The following is a 16,291-nucleotide window of genomic DNA, read 5'->3' on the forward strand; positions in this document are numbered from 1 at the left end:
TTACATTCCATCACGTTGATAAAACTTCATTTACTCAGTGAGGCCCCAGGGCAAAGAGGGTGGATGTTTCTAGCTTTTCCTTGTTATAGATGATGCCACAGTAGGTAACACTGCAGAGAGAGCTGTCTTTTTTTAATTCTTTCCATGGGGCTTCCCTGGTGGCTCAGTAGTAAAGAAGCCGCCTGCCAGTGCAAAGGACATGGGTTTGATCCCTGATCCGGGAAGATCCCACATGCTGCGGAGCGACTAAACGTGTGCACCACTGCTGGGCCTGTGCTCCAGAGCCCGGGGGCCGCAACTGCTGAGCTCACGTGCTGCAACCACCGCAGCCCACCCGCCCTGGAGCCCACGCGCCACAGCCAAAGAAGCCCCTGCAAAGAGAAGCCTGAGCACCATGACTAGAGGGTAGCCCTGCGTGCCACAACTAGAGAAAAGCCCGAGGAGCGATAAGATAAATAAATAAATTCTTCCTATGGAATAAATTGCCCAACTGGGTGTACTGGTGGGCAGTGGGGTGGGGGTGGGGGGCAGGAGATGTAGCAGGTGACTTTCCAGCATCCATCAGGCTCAACATAGCTCTTGGCCGTGTTGTCCCACACAGGGTATGTGTCCACAGCCTGTGACCACCCTGGACAAAGATGCAAGGCTTCTGGGTCCTCGGAAGGGTTTCTCCCTGCCTCAGGGATGAGAGAGTTCTGCCCTTGCTCTGGCCATGGCTTGTCTGGGTTTAGGCCTGGAGCTATAATGAGGAAGAGGAGAGAGACAGGAAGAGGCTGGGTTGGATGACACAACTGTGCTGCCAAAGAACCAGCCTAGTCAGAGCCCGCCAGCTCCTCCGGGCTTCTGGGAATGTGAGGTCTTCCACTTCCCTTCTGTTCCAGCCATTCTGAGCCAGTGGCAGCCCTCGTCACAGCACTGCTAAGGACCTGGGAGGAGAGTCTGCTCTCATGAACTTCCCCACCTCTTAGAACTCCCCCACTTGGCTTCCCGGAATCCCCAGGCCAAACTCAGCCACCACCCAGCAGTCTCCCGAGCCTGTGCAGCGCGCCCAGCGTCCAGCCTTCCAAACGGCGGCTGAGATCTGTTAGTGGGTGATGAAATCCACCTGCTCACTACCGGCATTAAAAGGTTAAGTAGGGACTTCCCTGGTGGTCCAGTGGCAGGGGGCCCGGGGTTCGACTCCTGGTCAGGAAGGTAAAGATCCTGCATGTCACAATGAAGACAGAAGATCCCCACACGCCACAACAAGCCCTGGAGCAGCCAAATGAACAAATAAACATTAAAAAAAATTTAAATAGACTAGCAGCAACATGAATGGATCTAGAGATGGTCATACTAAGTGAAGAAAGTCAGACAAAGACAAATGTCTTATGAGATCACTTACACGTAGAATCTTATAAAGATGCAAAGGAGTTTATTACAAAACAGAAACAGACTCACAGACATAGAAAGCAAACTCACGGTTGCCAAAGGAGAAAGGGGAGGGAGGGATGCACCTGGGGTTTGGGATTAACAGACACACAGCGCTATGTATGAAACAGATAAACAGCAAGGACCTACTGTATAGCACAGGAAAAACTATGTGCAGTATCTTGTGAAAACCCGTGATGGAGGGGGACTTCCCTGGTGGTCTAGTGGCTACAAGTTCACCTTGCAGTACAGAGGACATGGATCCAACCCCTTGTCCAGGAAGGTCCCGCAGGACTTTAGCAGCTAGGCCAGTGCTCACAGCTGCTGAAGCCCCCTCGCTAAGAGCCTGTGCCCTGCAACAAGAGCAGCCGCCACTCACTGAGACCAGAGAAAGCCCACCAGAACACCGAGGGCCCAGCTCAGCCGCAAATAAATGAGTAAATCTATCTAAAACAAAAACAATGGAGAAGAATCTGGAAGAATATATATGAATCACTTTGCTCTGCATCTGAGACTAACACAACATAGTAAATCAACTTTACTTCAATAAAAAGTAGCTGGGTTTGAAAAAAACAGGTAAGTAGACTAGTGAAGAAAATACTGTGGATTATTCATAGGAAGGGGAAATACCGTTTCCTGAATCTTTTGTTTTAATTAGTCACACACAGACACACACACACACACACACACACACACAAAGTTGCCACGGAAACACATTTTTTTCCGTGCATCACGGCCAGGAGTGGACCCCTAGCTCCAGTCTGCCTCCTTCTGCCAAGAGCCTCAGTCCAGGCTGGTGTGGGCCCCCTGCCCCCCAGAGCCCCCCCCATACCCTCCCTGGCATCAGCTCGCAGCTCTGGTGGCCTGGCCCCGGGGGACCATGCTGAGGTCTGTGTGGGAAGTGTGAGCCTCTGAGAGGAAGGGAGAAGGGAAACTCGGAGGAGCTCCTGGAACGTCCTCCGTCTGCGGTGATGGAACTTGGCATAAAGGCACCAGGGCCTCCACAGCTAGTGGATAGGGGCCCAGCCTCTTTCAGGCCCTCCCGGGGGGGGGGAGAGGGCAAGCACCCCTGAAGTCCTCACCTGGCTGCGGCCCTCCCTGTGGGCGGCGCAGGAAGCCCAGCGCCCATGTGGGTTCTGATTGCCACCATCTCTGCAGCCTGTGAAGCTCTTTGGGCTGGCATGTCACCTCCTCTGATGGGGGAGGAAGCCGGTTCTGAGAGATCAAGCGACCTCCCACAAGTACCCATGAGCAGGGGCCATGTGGCCGGCCTGGGCTGCGGTCCTGGACTCCCAAACCACCGGCTTTATGTGGAAGCTCTAGGCGCCATGATTCAACCCAGGACCCTTCCAAAACAGTCAATGAGAATTTTCTCTCTGTGGCTTTAAGGGTGACAGGAAATTGCCTGCCCAGGCCCCTTGAACTCCCACGAGGACCCCTGTCTTATCCGGTCCACTCCAGAAACAATGGAGCAGGCCACAGCTCCGTCCACCCGCCCCCTGCAGAACAAGCCATATTAGGAGCTCCTGGTACCCTCAAGAGCTCTCAGGCCTGGGCTGGCCCCACGCCGGGGAAATCAGTGCCTGCCCTGGGGTGTGAGCCCAGGAGGGGCAGGATGCCGTAGGGAGGGGCTGGTGATTCAGAGGCCAGGCCCTCTGCTTTCCTCCCCTCCCTCCATCGCTTCCTCCCCTAGGACCGCACCCACCATTCAGACCCGGCCCCCCCCTTCCCACTGGCCCAACCTCTCATTGACTCAACAGTACAGATTTACAATGTAATATAAACTAGGATAATAAAAACATTCTTATTCCTAAAAAAAAAAAAACAACTAAGCCTTTTGGGGAACACATCCCCCCACTTTTTATAAAAAGCTTGTGTACCTTAGTACAGTTAGAAAATACAGGAAAGATGTAAAGAAGCAGTATAAATGCATATTGCTCCCCACAGTGGCCTCGTGGACAGACTTCCCCATTCCCCAGCCCCACCACCTCCCTTCTTGGCTCCACTGTGCTTATTAATCTTGTGACCCTTCACGCTGTCCCCAGGAAGTCCTCCAGTGAGCCCCTGGGCTCAGGGGAGGTCCCACCTCCTCCTTCCCCCAGGAACTGCTGACTTCTTGTGACCAGTGGCGGTGTTCCTGCCCTTAGGCTCCGAGGACCCAAGGAGTCCCCGGGGACTCCTGCCCAGCTTGCTCCTTCCCTGCTAGTCTCAGGCCAGATCCTCGAAAACAGGTGCTGGACCAATGTCACCTCCTCCAGGCAGCTGCTCTTGCTTACTCCCCCCTAGCTCCTGGATGGAGGACTCTGCCCTGTGGTCTTTTTTTTTTTTTTTTTTTTTTTTTATTTTTTTTTTAATTTTTTTATTAGTTGGAGGCTAATTACTTCACAACATTTCAGTGGGTTTTGTCATACATTGATATGAATCAGCCATAGATTTACACTTATTCCCCATCCCGATCCCCCCTCCCACCTACCCTGTGGTCTTGAGTCGTTGGTGTGGGGCAGGGAGCCTGGCATGACGCACAGGTGCCCAGCGTGTGCTGTTGACCGACTTGGGCAGGAGGCAGGAGGCAGCCTGTTGGACTCTCCACTCACTGGCAGCTCAGGCTCGCTTTTGTGGGCCTGCTGCCCACCCAGGTGGCCGGCCCTGACGCCTTCTTGGCCCCCCACTGGCCCAGACACGGACGGGCATTTCTGCCAAGTTGTTGTTGTTTAGTCGCTAAGTCGTGTCTGACTCTTGGGACCCCATGGACTGTTGCCCACCAGGCTCCTCTGTCAATGGGCTTTCCCAGGCAAGAATACTGGAGTGGGTTGCCATTTCCTTCTCCAAGGGATCTTCCTGACCCAAGGGTGGAACCTGAGTCTCCTGCTTGTCAGGCAGATTCTTTGCCACTGATCCACCTGGGAAGCCCATTTCTGCCAGGAGCTGGGACCAAATGGGAACAAACACCCATCTGTTTTATCCTCACCCATACCCTCACACATAGGAAGGGCTAGCCAAGAACGTCCTGTCAAAGAGGACAGTGTTCAGGGTGGTCCAGTGGCTGAGACTCTTGAGCTTCCAATGCAGGGCACCTGGGTTTGCTCCCTGGTCAGGTAACTAGATCCAACATGCTGCAACTTAGAACCTGCAGCCAGGAGACTGAAGACTCTATGTGCCACTAAGACCCAGAGCAGCCAAATAAATTTTAAAAAAAGAGAGAGAGAAGAGGATGTTCAAACAAACATACTACTCCTCCCACCCAGCATCATGTGGGCAGAGAGAGTCAGATGGGCAAGTAGGGGCAGAGAATCCCTCCAAGGGAAGGGGCTGGCGGAGGGGGTGTGTGTGACGTCTTTGAAATAGATCAGAGGACTCTGGAGCCCCACACCTGTGTTATCTGGCCCCCCGGTGGGAGTCCATGGAGACCCCACCCTGGGCTGCCTGCGGCAGGAGTGATGGAGCTGTGCCCCCGAGGAGCCGTGGGCCTGTCGCCTGCTGCAGCAGAGCTGGCCGAGACAGAGGACATCTGTCTAGGTAGCGGCAGCTGAGGGGCAGGCTGGCTGCAAGGCGGGGGAGGAAGCAGGGAAGGGCTGGTGAGAGCATCAAGGCTGGGAACCCACGTGGGGCTCCTCCATCCCGCCCCACTCTGGCCTACTTCCTGCCGCTGCCAGCCTGGACAACACTCTAGAAACCTCTCCTCGCCCCGGGGAAAGTCCTCCAGGCAGAGCACCCCCGGTAGGGCGCTGGCTGCAGGCGGGGCCTGCTTATCGGTGAGCCTTCCTATCTGGGGCGCCTCGGTCCAGGCGACAGTGTACCAGGGCACCCGGCTGTTTCCTTCGGGGCACCTGCTGTGAGAGGACTTCTCCTGGGGCCTGGCCTTCCAGCAGCAGGCTTGGCGGCCTGTCTTGTCCGAACTGAGAGAGGCCACCAGCTCAGGGAGGGTTGCATGTGGTTCAGCCGAATTCTTGGAGGAAGAACAGGGCCTGAAGGCGGGGAGTGTGCAGAACTGATGATGTGGGCTGTTAGTTCCGAGGGTCCCTCAGCTCAAACCTGTCTTGCTGTGGTCTGCTCTGCCACTGGTCTTTTTCAGGTTTTTTTTTTTTTTTTTTTAATATTTATTTATTTATTTGCCTGCACCAGGTCATAGTTAGGGGCTTCCCAGGTGGCACAGTGGTAAAGAATCTGCCAGCCATTGCAGGAGATGAAAGAGAGGCTGGTTCAATCCCTGGGTCAGGAAGATCCCCTGGAGCAGGAAATGGCAACCTGCACCAGTACTGCTCCCAGGGAAATCCCATGGACAGAGGAGCCTGGCAACTTACAGTCCACGGGGCCATGAAGAGTCGGTCACGCCTGAGCATGCACGCACACAATTTGACTAGGTCCTTAGTTGCAGCATTTGGGATCTAACTCCCTGCCCAGGGATTGAACCTGGGCCCCCTGCGCTGGGAGCACGGAGTGAGCCGCCGACCATCAGGCAAGTCTGGAACCTGGATTCTTGCGAGGTTCTGGCCCTGGGAGGACTTGAGGGGGTTGACTAGGAAAGGAGGCTTTCCTAGGTCCTGTCGCCATCACTCCTTGGGGTTTTCCCCAACCTTAGGGTCCCTGTGCCTCTGCTCTGGGGAGACCACTGGCCTCAGCACACCCCCTCCCCACGAGGCCCACAGCCCACTGGGTGGGGCCCCCCCTCACGTGACTCCTGGGTGCATGGCAGTCGCTTCGTGTACTCATCAGCGTCTGGGGCTTCAGCTTCTTCTCTCTGCCCTTTCAGCCTTGCAGCAATGGTGCGAACAATCCCCTAGGCTGCATCCTATCTGCGGGCAGAAATTCCTGGGCATTCCATTCTCTCCCAAACATGACGGGCACCACTTACTGTCCTTCCTACCTAGGCTCCATCTGCCCCCGTCAGGCATCAGACTCCCCAAGGCGGGGGCCGTGTCTGTCTTCTGCCTCTTTACAGTCCTGTGGTTGCCATGGGGTAGGGGCTCAATAAATATTTGTTGAGTGAATACATGGGATTTAAGTGGGATTGTCTTCCTCTTTCCTTGCAGTCTGAGTGTACACGTTTGTATACATTTCCTTACAGTCTGAGTGTATACATTCCTCTGAGTCCTGGGAAGCCCTGGTAAGAACAAGCAAATATCTAATCCCTTAATCCAAACCCTGGAAAGAATACCAAATTCTCACCCTGAGCAAGCTTGTCCTGACAGCGTCCCTACACTCCAGGAGCCTTTAACAAGTGAGGCTATGCACCCTTACTTTTTCCCTGTCTCAGAGTGCTCTTTAATGTTCATGCATCGCCCCTTTAAGACAGGATCCATGACTTACCATATCCCTTTTATTGTTTATTAGTGTCTTTTTATTCTTGTAACCCCCTGAGAGCAAAGCATGAATCTAGAACAATAGTAATACCTCAGTAAATATTTCTTGGTTTGCAACTGAAATTTGTTCATGAGAGACTCACACTTTCTAAAAAATTGTATTTATTTATTTAACTGTGCCAGGTCTTTAGTTGTGGCATACAAACTCTTAGTTGCGGTGTGTGGGATCTAGTTCCCTGACTGGAGATTGAACCTGGACCCCCTACACTGGGAGTGAGGAGTCTTGGCCACTGGACCACCAGGGAAGCCCAAAGACCCACGGTGTTTAGTAAGAGGTTTGGATGACCACCACCAATAACGTGGTGTGGGCTCACATTTCTTGTGTGGATGCTTCCAGGAAAGTCCTTACTGCAAACCCAGAGTTGTCTTAGCAGATCTTTGCTGATGCTGCCCCGTCGTTGAGGCTCAGAGTGGTTAAGTCACCTGCCCAGGGTCTCACAGCCACTAAGCAACAGAGCCAGGCTTATCCCCCTCAACTGACTGTGTGACTGAACCTGGACACATCAGGGGCCTCTGAGGGGAAGGGCTGGGCCTGGGGCCAGGAAGCCAAAGTGGGTCCGGGTCTCTGGGGAGTTGGAATCTGGGTCCTTCTTACGTGGCTCCTCTCTGCTCCTGCTCCTCTCCTCTGCAGTTCTTCTCAGCAGCCTTGCTCTCCCCCAGCCTCACACTTTTTCTTCCCGGTGCCCTCTTCCTATTGCAGCTTCCCAGCGCCTCCATGGGCATCATTTCGTTGGGTCTCAGTGGTACCCTGGCCATGGAGGCCTTTGATCCCCTGGTCCTGCAGGGGCCAGGCGAGGTCAGAGGGGGTGAGGCCGGGGACCAGGTATGGAATGAAGGGAAGGACAGATGCCCCAAAAGATGAAGAAAAGCTGGAGCAAACTGAGTTTACTTTTGCTGCTTCCCAGAAGTATAGAGAATTGAAAGCGGAGCAGAAGGAAACAGGAGAAAGGATTTTTCCTTTTGGAAAACTCAGCTTCTAAAGAAGTGTTATAACAAAGAGGAAGGAACCTGCTTGCCCTAAGCCAGGCCCGAGATGAGCCCTACTTCCCTCTCTCAACCCCACACAGTTGGCAGATGGCTCCAGGGTTCAGTAAGTTCTCAGACAGGCTTTTACATCCAGCCTTGCCTTACGTGTGTGCTCTGTCGTGTCCAGCTCTTTGTGACCACACGAACGGTAGCCTCCAGCTTCTCTGCCCATGGGATTCTCCAGGCAAGAACACTGGAGTGGGTTGCCATTTCCTCCTCCAGGGGTTCTTCCCAACCCAGGGATCCAACCGCATCTCCTGCATCGCAGGTGGATTCTCGGCCACTGACTGAGCCATCAGGGAAGCCCATTTATGTATAGACAGAGTAGAAAAAGAAATCGGCTGAACTGCATGTGAAAATGGGGATGTGGATAAGACATCAAGGTGAACTTCCCAGCTGCAAGGTTCTGGAATGAGCTTCTGGGGGAGGGGGTGGGGGAGTGTGGGTTGGGAGAGGGGGTGGAGGGTGTCAGAATATTTCCTTCTGACCATTGTGCAGGCAAATTAAAAAGCTGAAAACATTGAACACCGAACAGGGTGTTCAAATCATCTTTCCTTTTAATCAGCTGACTCTCTAGAAACCTTCCCAGCTGTTTCTTTATAATGAGTCAAGTATCTAATTAATAAGTGAACTAGTGAAAAGGTTGGACTCCTTGCACTCTTATTTATAAAACTCTCCCTAGTTGTAGTCGCTGGGGTTAGTCCTATGTTCACCCTTTCATCTTGTTAAAAAAAAAAAAGCTGATGAGCCAGTTTAGAGCAGGCAGGGACTCAGGGGGTCACGTGCTCCCTGCCCCAGGCCCGACGCCCGCAGTGTTTGCTGTTAAGAGCCAGGCAGTGAGGCTGTGAGTCACCTGGTCCCCTGCCCACCCAGCGTTGGCACCAGCAGACTCCCACACTCACAGAGAGATGGAGAGAGGAAATAAACAACGTCTGCTCTCACCTTAAAATGCACCGATTCAAAGCCTCCTCAAGCTTGGAACTTAGGTTTTGAAATTAATACTGTTTTCAGATGAGAAATCTGAATTCAACCATAAACCAAGCAAAATGCAGACTTAAACATTAAACTCTCTAAAGGCTCATCCATTGCCCGTGGAAATGTAAAATGGTCCAGCCACTCTGGAAAACAGATTGTCCGTTTCTTAATAAAAAATGAAGCAGACACTTACAGAAATCATACTCACTCTGGCATTTACCCAGAAAAGTGAAACTTACATCCACCCAAAAGCCTATATGTGAACGCTCATAGCAGCTTTATCAGAATAGCTAAAAATTGCAAAAGACCAAAATGCCTCTCACTACGTCAGTAGTTAAACAAACTGTGGTAAATCCACACTGTGGAATATCACACAGCAATGAAAAGGGACACACGACTGAAATGCACATGATTTGGATGGGCCCCAAAGGCATTATGGGGCTTCCCAGGTGGCATGGTGGTAAAGAATCCACCTACTGATGCAGGAGATGCAGGGGACTTGGATTTGATCCCTGGGTCAGGAAAATACCCTGGAGGAAGAAATGGCAACCTTCTCCAGTATTCTTGCCTGGAAAAGCCCATGGACAGAGGAGCTTGGTGGGCTACAGTCCACGGGGTCACAGAGAGTCAGACACAGCTGGGCAACTGAAGCATTCGCGTAGACATTATGGTGAGTGGAAGAAGCTAGTCGTTAAAGACTGTGTACTGTATGATTCTATTCATTTCTGTGACTTTCTTGAAATAAGAAAATTACAAAGATGGAATTAGTGGTTTCCAAGGGTGGGGAAGGGTGGTGAGAGAGAATAAGGTCGGGGAACCATCATATGAAAGCAAGGGTTTCCCTGCTGGTCCAGCGATTAAGATGCCATACTTCCACTTCAGGGGGCGTGGGTTTAATCCCTGAGCAGGGAACTAAGATCCTGCATGCCATCCAGCGTGGCCAACAAAATTTAAAACAGAAGCAGGAGGGAGGTCTTCATGGTGATGGAATGGTTCTGTGTCTTGATGGTAGTGGTTACATGAATCTACACACGTGAGAAAATGGCATGGAATATAGACATAGCCCATGAACATCAGTTACCTGGTTGATATTGTATTAAATAGTAGAGAGTTATTATGAAAGCTGTGACTACTGTGTGGGAGACCTCTCTGAAATGTCTTTGCATCTGCCTATTTATATATAATCATGACAGAAGTTTTAAAATGTGCATTTTAGTGTGAAAGACTCTAAAATAAAGTTATTTAGGCAAAGCTCTGTAAGAGCAGTCTTCGGGGAGCAGAGCTAGCCGGGAACATGCAGACCCCCAGCGTCTACACTGTCCTTGTCTGTCATCATCATTGATACGAAAGAGGCAGAGATTCTTGGCTACAGAGGTGGTGCGAGGACTCAAGGGAGCCCTTGTTGAATTCTGCACGCCTAGAGTTTTTGGACCCTCGCTCCATGGGAAGACCCTCGCTGTCTTGGGGCACAGTGGCTGGATGGAAGTACGCCTGCAGTCACCACAAGTGTACACCCTGGCACCCCCTTATGGACCACCTGTGAATCCAGGTTACGGATTTTGCCTTCTCTGCCCCTTTTTGCTGTCCTGAGCTCCCAGTTTTAGAATCCACCCCCTGGAAAAATCTGCTCTCTGCCTTAGAAAAGCACGTGGCTGTCTGTGATGCCTTAGGTCCACAGACTGAGAATCTGGGACCCCAAGGTCTGGGGCTCTGTGGTCAGCTCTGTGTGTGGAAGCAGTCAGCATACTCAGGAGGCCCAGGACAAGGGGACTTCTGCTAGGCTGGCCCTGCTCTCTCCTCTCTAGCCCAGCACATCTGCTCATGGCGATCAGAATCAACCACCAGGACTTCCCTGACCATCCAGTGGTTAAGATTCCAAGCTTCCACTACAGGGGGGCTCAGGTTCGATCCCTGGTCGGGGAACTAAGATCCTGTGAGCTGCTTGGCGTGACCAAAACAAAACAAAACAGAATCAATCACCACCTGGAATTCTCCCTTCCTCTCCTGCTTACCTCTCCATCCACACCCCAGATATGATGCATGCTTGGTCTTATATTCCATGCTGCTGCTAAGTCGATTCAGTCGTGTCTGACTCTGTGCGACCCCATAGACGGCAGCCCACCAGGCTCCTCTGTCCCCGGGACTCTTCAGACAAGAACACTGGAGTGGGTTGCCATTTCCTTCTCCAGTGCATGAAAGTGAAAAGTGAAAGTGAACTCGCTTAGTCGTGTCCGCCTTAGTGACCCTGTGGACTGTAACCTACCAAGCTCCTCCGTCCATGGGATTTCCCAGGCAAGAGTACTGGAGTGGGCTGCCATTGCCTTCTCCATATTCCATGCTAGGAACCCTCATTTAAGGAACAAGCATATGCAAAAGAGCAGGTACAGAATAAATTCATTAAATACACACATATGTGTATAAATGGGCTTCCCTGGTAGCTCAGCTGGTAAAGAATCTGCCTGCAATGCAGGAGACACTTGTTCGGGAAGATTCCCTGCAGAAGGGTACCCACTCCAGTATTCTTGGACTTCCCTGGTAGCTCAGATGGTAAAGTATCCACTGGTAATGTGGGAAACATGGGTTCAATCCCTGGGTTGGGAAGATCCCCTGGAGGAGGGCATAACAACCCACTCTAGTATTCTTGCCTGGAGAATTCCATGGACAGAAGAGTCTGGTGGGCTACAGTCTATGTCAGACAGACATGACTGAGCATGCATGCATACACGCATATATATGGATTATATTTCTTTCCGTAATCTTCTAAGTGTTCAATAATGAATAAGGATTCCTTGAGAATTAAAACTAAATTTGTGATAAGGAAACATCAGACAAGGCTGAATGGAGCGACATGGTACACAACAATTGATCAGTATTCTTCAAAAGACTCAAGACAAAGATGGTGGGAATTGGTCCAGATTAAAGTAGATGAGGGACTTCCCTGGTGGTCCAGTGGTTAAGACTTCACCTTCCAATGCAGGGGATGCAGGTTCAATCCCAGGGAGCTGAGATTGATTCCACATGACTGGTGGCCAAAAAGCCAAAACATAAAACAGAAGCAATATTGTAACAAATTCAATAAAGACTTTAAAAATGGTCCACATCAAAAAAAAAAAAAAAAAAAAAACAATGGTCATGGAAATGGAAATGGTCATGTACACATGGCTATATTTAAAAAGGATAACCACAGGGACCTATCGTATAGCACATGCAACTCTGCTCAGTGTTATGTGGCAGCCTGGATGGGAAGGGGTCTTGGGGGAGAATGGATACATGTGTATGTGTGGCTGAGTCCCTTATAGCTTGTATATGGCTATACCCCAATTCAAAACAAAAAGTTTTTTTTAAAAGAAATGAAATGTAACCAGAAAATCAAGTTAAAATTAAATATACTTAATAAAAAAAAAAGAGTAGATGAAGGAATTATGGCCACCAAATGCCACTCAGAATTCTGAGCTGGATCCTGGATCAGGAAGAAGACATTTGTGGGGACTGTCAGGACAATCTGAACAGTTGATAGCCTAATACTGATGCTAATTCCCTGACTTTGACAGCTGAACTATGTAAATGTGGCCCTGAAGGGAAGCTAAGTAGAGAGTACATGGGAGCACTCTTACTATTATTGCCAACATTGCTATAAACGTAAAATTATTTCAAAAGAAAACTAAATGAATGAAATGCAATCAGTGACAATACCCCACCCCCTAAGATACCTAAAGCCCTAGAGCCCAGCACAATCATGCACTTTTCTCTCCCCAGAAATTCCATCTGCAGGAGCCCAGTATCCTGGGGGTGACTGACCAGATGGCCCTGCAGTCTTTACTCTGGAAATCCCATCCCTCCAGCCTTCTGCCAGCTGGCCTCCCCTGGAGTCCAGGCCTTTCCCCCTCCTGCCCCGCAACCTGGAGATTCAGCCTGTCCTTTGAGGTCTAACTGCAAAGTTGCCTCCCAGGTGGTAGGCTGGGACTCCTCTCTGACTTGACAAGGTTGGACGGCCTCTTCTTGCTTGTACCCAGCCCAGGACACTGGCCACCTGCCAAGCATCGACTGACTGTATCGTGGAAGGGCTCATGGGCCTTCCTCCAGCAGACGGGGAACCTGGCAGGGTAGGGGTCCTATCACCAGTGGCTGGTGTGACTGACACGGAGCACGTGCTCCAAACACGTGGGGAAGTCCACCCCCACCCCGGCCATTCTTGTGGTTGTTCCAAGGCGAGGGGCACGCCTGGTCCAGAGAACGCTCGGGAGCACAAAGATGCCTTAGTCTGGTAGGACGCCCTCCCTTGTACACCCAGGCCTGGCAGAAACCTATTCTTGGCTGGGGTTTCAGCTGGAGCCACCCAAATGCCGGGCCCACCCCGCCTGGCTTCCCTTTCTTATTGCCACCAATGGGCATCCTTTAGCCAGTTTATGCCAAAAGGTGCTCAATCGGGCTGGCCTTCCAGGCAGACGACAGGCCGAGAGGACCTTCCCGCTCAGCTGGGCGCTGGAACCACCCTGCCTAAGGCCAGTGCTGTCAGTTCAGGGCAGCACCACAGAGGAATGGAGAGAGCGACATGGAAATGTACATCACCACATGTACACTAGACAGCCAGTGGGAGCTCAAACCAGTAACGACCCACGGGGTGGGACGCGGAGGCAGGTGGGAAGGGTGTGCAGGTGAGAGGGGACGCGGGTAAGCCTGTGACTGACTCATGCTGATGTTTGGAAGAAACCAACACAATACTGTGAAGCAATTGTCCTTCAATTAAAAATAAATGAACTTAAAGAAAGAAAGAAAATACCTCCCACAAGCTAGATATTTCAGAAGGTATTCAAAGACTGAAATAAGCTCCTCTGCCCTAAATCGTTCACCAGGCTTGTGTCCCCATCAGTGAAGAGGACATGGTGACAGCCGGCTCAGAGTGGACTCAGGTTCTGATGAGCATTCTGAACTCGGCAGAGGTTGGGGCCAACTTGGCCATAGAGACCCGGAAAGCAAGGCAGTGAGAAGTCGTTGAGAGCACCCAGGGCGTCTCACTGTTTTATGGCCCATGTTGTCTCAAGCAACCTCCCCTGGGGAGTCCACACAAGTCAAAGTTCAGTGTCAATTAGGAAAATACAGGAAGGGTTACTCTCAGAAGGAAAGACAGAGTGCCCCTGTTTCTAACTTTAAAAAAGTACAGAAGGCAAGCAGTTGGAGGAAAGAAACCACAACATAGAAGTCCATTCCCAACATCTTCTTGAGGATCCAGGACACATTAGCGATTCCTTCCGGCCTCCGATCACCAGGTGGCCTGGCCAGTACCCGAGCTGGTTTCGTTTTGGGAGGAGGAGACCCACTCACTCTGAAGAAGCCCAGAGGTGCTCTGGGAGGGATTAGGGGACCCCAGGCCTTGAGCTCCATGGGAGACGAGAGGCCACGGCAGCTCTGGACCCGGTGCTCCTTCCCCAGGGGCCTGCTTCCAGCTCCAGGCCAGCCCCTCCTTGCTCCCTCCCACTCCTCACCCGGCCACACTTCCTGCAGGTGGCCCCCATGGCCGCACTCACCAGCTCAGGCAAGAAGAAGGCGTAGGGGATGGTGAGAAACAGCGAGACCCCGGAGGGCACGTCGGAGGGGGCATGGCTGGTGGCGGGCGGGTCCCGGGAGGCCATGCTCTCACCCTCTGCCTGGCGCCCTGGCTTGGCAGCCCGTGCCCGCAGCCCTTCAAATATCACCTCCTGCCTGACACACCCATCAGACGTCGCCTGGAAGGGAAAAAAAAAAGTTCCAGCCAAGCAGGTCCTTCCACTGGCTGCGGCCAAGAGAATCCTCAGTGAAATGCGGTTTGTGCATCAGACGGGCCTTCCACCAGCTGCGGCAGAGCCGCTCAGGAAGGCGAGCAGGAGCCTCTTCCTAGACTTTTTCCTCCAAGGAAGTTCTGAATCCCAGGCACGCTATTGCAGGGGAGGCCAGCTGCAGCAGCCACTTGCACCTGGTGCCCAGAACAGGCCGAGCTGCCCGCTGTGACAAGGTCCGTTCATTGAGGACCTACTGTGCTGTGCTGTGTTCAGCCGCTCAGTCGCGTCTGACCCTTTGCAACCCCATGGACTCTAGCCCACCAGGCTGCTCTGTCCATGGAATTTCCCAGGCAAGTATACTGGAGTGGGTTGCCATGCCCTTCTCCAGGAGATCTTCCCAAGCCAGGGATTGAACCAGGTCTCCCACACAGCAGGCAGATTCTTTACTGTCCGGGCCACCAGAGAAGCCCTGAGGACCTCCTAGGAACCACGGAGACTTCAGACCCCTCTGGGGCTCCCTACAGCCCGACTCATGGTTGTTCTGCTTCTTTTCCGAGCAAGGAGACCCAGACTCTGCCCGGTCAAGTCAAGGTCACAGCTTGCCCCGCTTGCCCCTGCTCCATCCTTGAGGACCCCACGCCAGTCCGACTCCTGCCCGGCCCTGGCAATGTGGCCCTTCCTTCTCTGTCTGCACTCTTGTCACTGGCCTTCTCCCCTAGTTTTCTCACCCAGCGGATGGAGGCCTCCGTCTCTGGGATGAATCTACCCCAGTGGGAAGCAGAGCCCTCCTCCCCTCCCTGCCTGGCCCCTGCACCGAGCCGGTGCCGGGGAGCTGGGTTTGCAGCCAGGCCAGTTCCTTCCTGTCTCCTGCCTGCCTGCCTGCCTCCAGGGCTGTGACCCAGCGGCCAAGAGGCTCCTTTCCTGCTAAAGACAGGGCCTGGAGATGTGGGCCCTTTGCCTGTCTGCCTTCCACTCGGCCACCCTGGAGAATGGCCTAGCGCCCCAGAGTCCGATGGGGATGCTCAAGGTGAGGGTGGGGGGTTCCTTCTCATTGGAGTGGAGGGGATGTGAGAGGACCGCCCTGCGAGCTGGGGTCAGGAGATGTCCGCCATGGAAGGCCAGTTCCTGAGCAAGGACAGTGCCTTCCAGGGTCTGCCTCCCCCACCTCCCCTGGTTGGGGGAGAGCTGGGAAAGAGCCAGGGAACAGGGGAGATGGGACGAATGAGCCTACAGCAAAGGCACTGCAAAGAGAGGCAAAGTGTTCGTGAGCAAACGTTGAACCAGTCTGGTTGTGCCCTCCTCCTGGCCTGCAGGGATCTGGCGAGGGAGTGAGGCCCTGATCCCACCTCCTTCCAGCCCCCGCTCGCCTGCAGGATGGATGTAGCATGCAGGTGCTGCCTAGGACTCCCACCTCTTGCCGCCTCTCCTGACTGCTGTAACTCACCCGTGGCCACTGTCTTGGGCTGTAGGATACCTTGTACTTGGCCACCAACAACGCAGCATTCATGGGAACAGCTCAGAGAAGGCAAGAAGGATAAGAATCTTTCTCCGGCTCATTTCTCATCTGCAAAGCGAAGCTAATACCTGAGGCCAGAGCTCCTGAGAGATTGACAGAGCCCAAGCCTCTTCTACCTTCTGAGACAATTCGTATGTTAAGAAGTGAAGATGTGACAATGCAAAGTTGTAAAAAAAAATTGGCATATTTTAAAATATTCTATAGGGCTTTCCTGGTGGCTCAGTGGTAAAGAATCTGCCTGCCAATGC

The 16,291-nt window shown here is 52.5% G+C and overlaps 1 protein-coding gene across 3 annotated transcripts in view; it reads right to left on the minus strand.

Annotated features, from left to right (window-relative positions):
- MALL (mal, T cell differentiation protein like) overlaps nucleotides 1-15,329 on the minus strand; it is a 31,697-nt gene extending 16,368 nt beyond the window's left edge. The window contains exons 1-2 of one of the 3 annotated variants that reach the window (XM_043918753.1): nucleotides 15,256-15,329; nucleotides 14,297-14,494 (exon numbers count right to left, since the gene is read on the minus strand). In XM_043918753.1, the coding sequence (XP_043774688.1) occupies nucleotides 14,297-14,370 (74 nt within the window). In that variant the 5' untranslated portion in view covers nucleotides 14,371-14,494; nucleotides 15,256-15,329. Of the gene's footprint in view, nucleotides 1-2,492; nucleotides 2,733-14,296; nucleotides 14,495-15,255 lie in introns of those variants that run through there. The other 2 variants (XM_043918754.1, XM_043918752.1) reach the window with 2 other exon arrangements.
- Nucleotides 15,330-16,291: the final 962 nt, after the last annotated feature.

Source organism: Cervus elaphus, chromosome 11 (genome assembly GCF_910594005.1).
Source record: "Cervus elaphus chromosome 11, mCerEla1.1, whole genome shotgun sequence".
Taxonomy (NCBI): domain Eukaryota; kingdom Metazoa; phylum Chordata; class Mammalia; order Artiodactyla; family Cervidae; genus Cervus; species Cervus elaphus.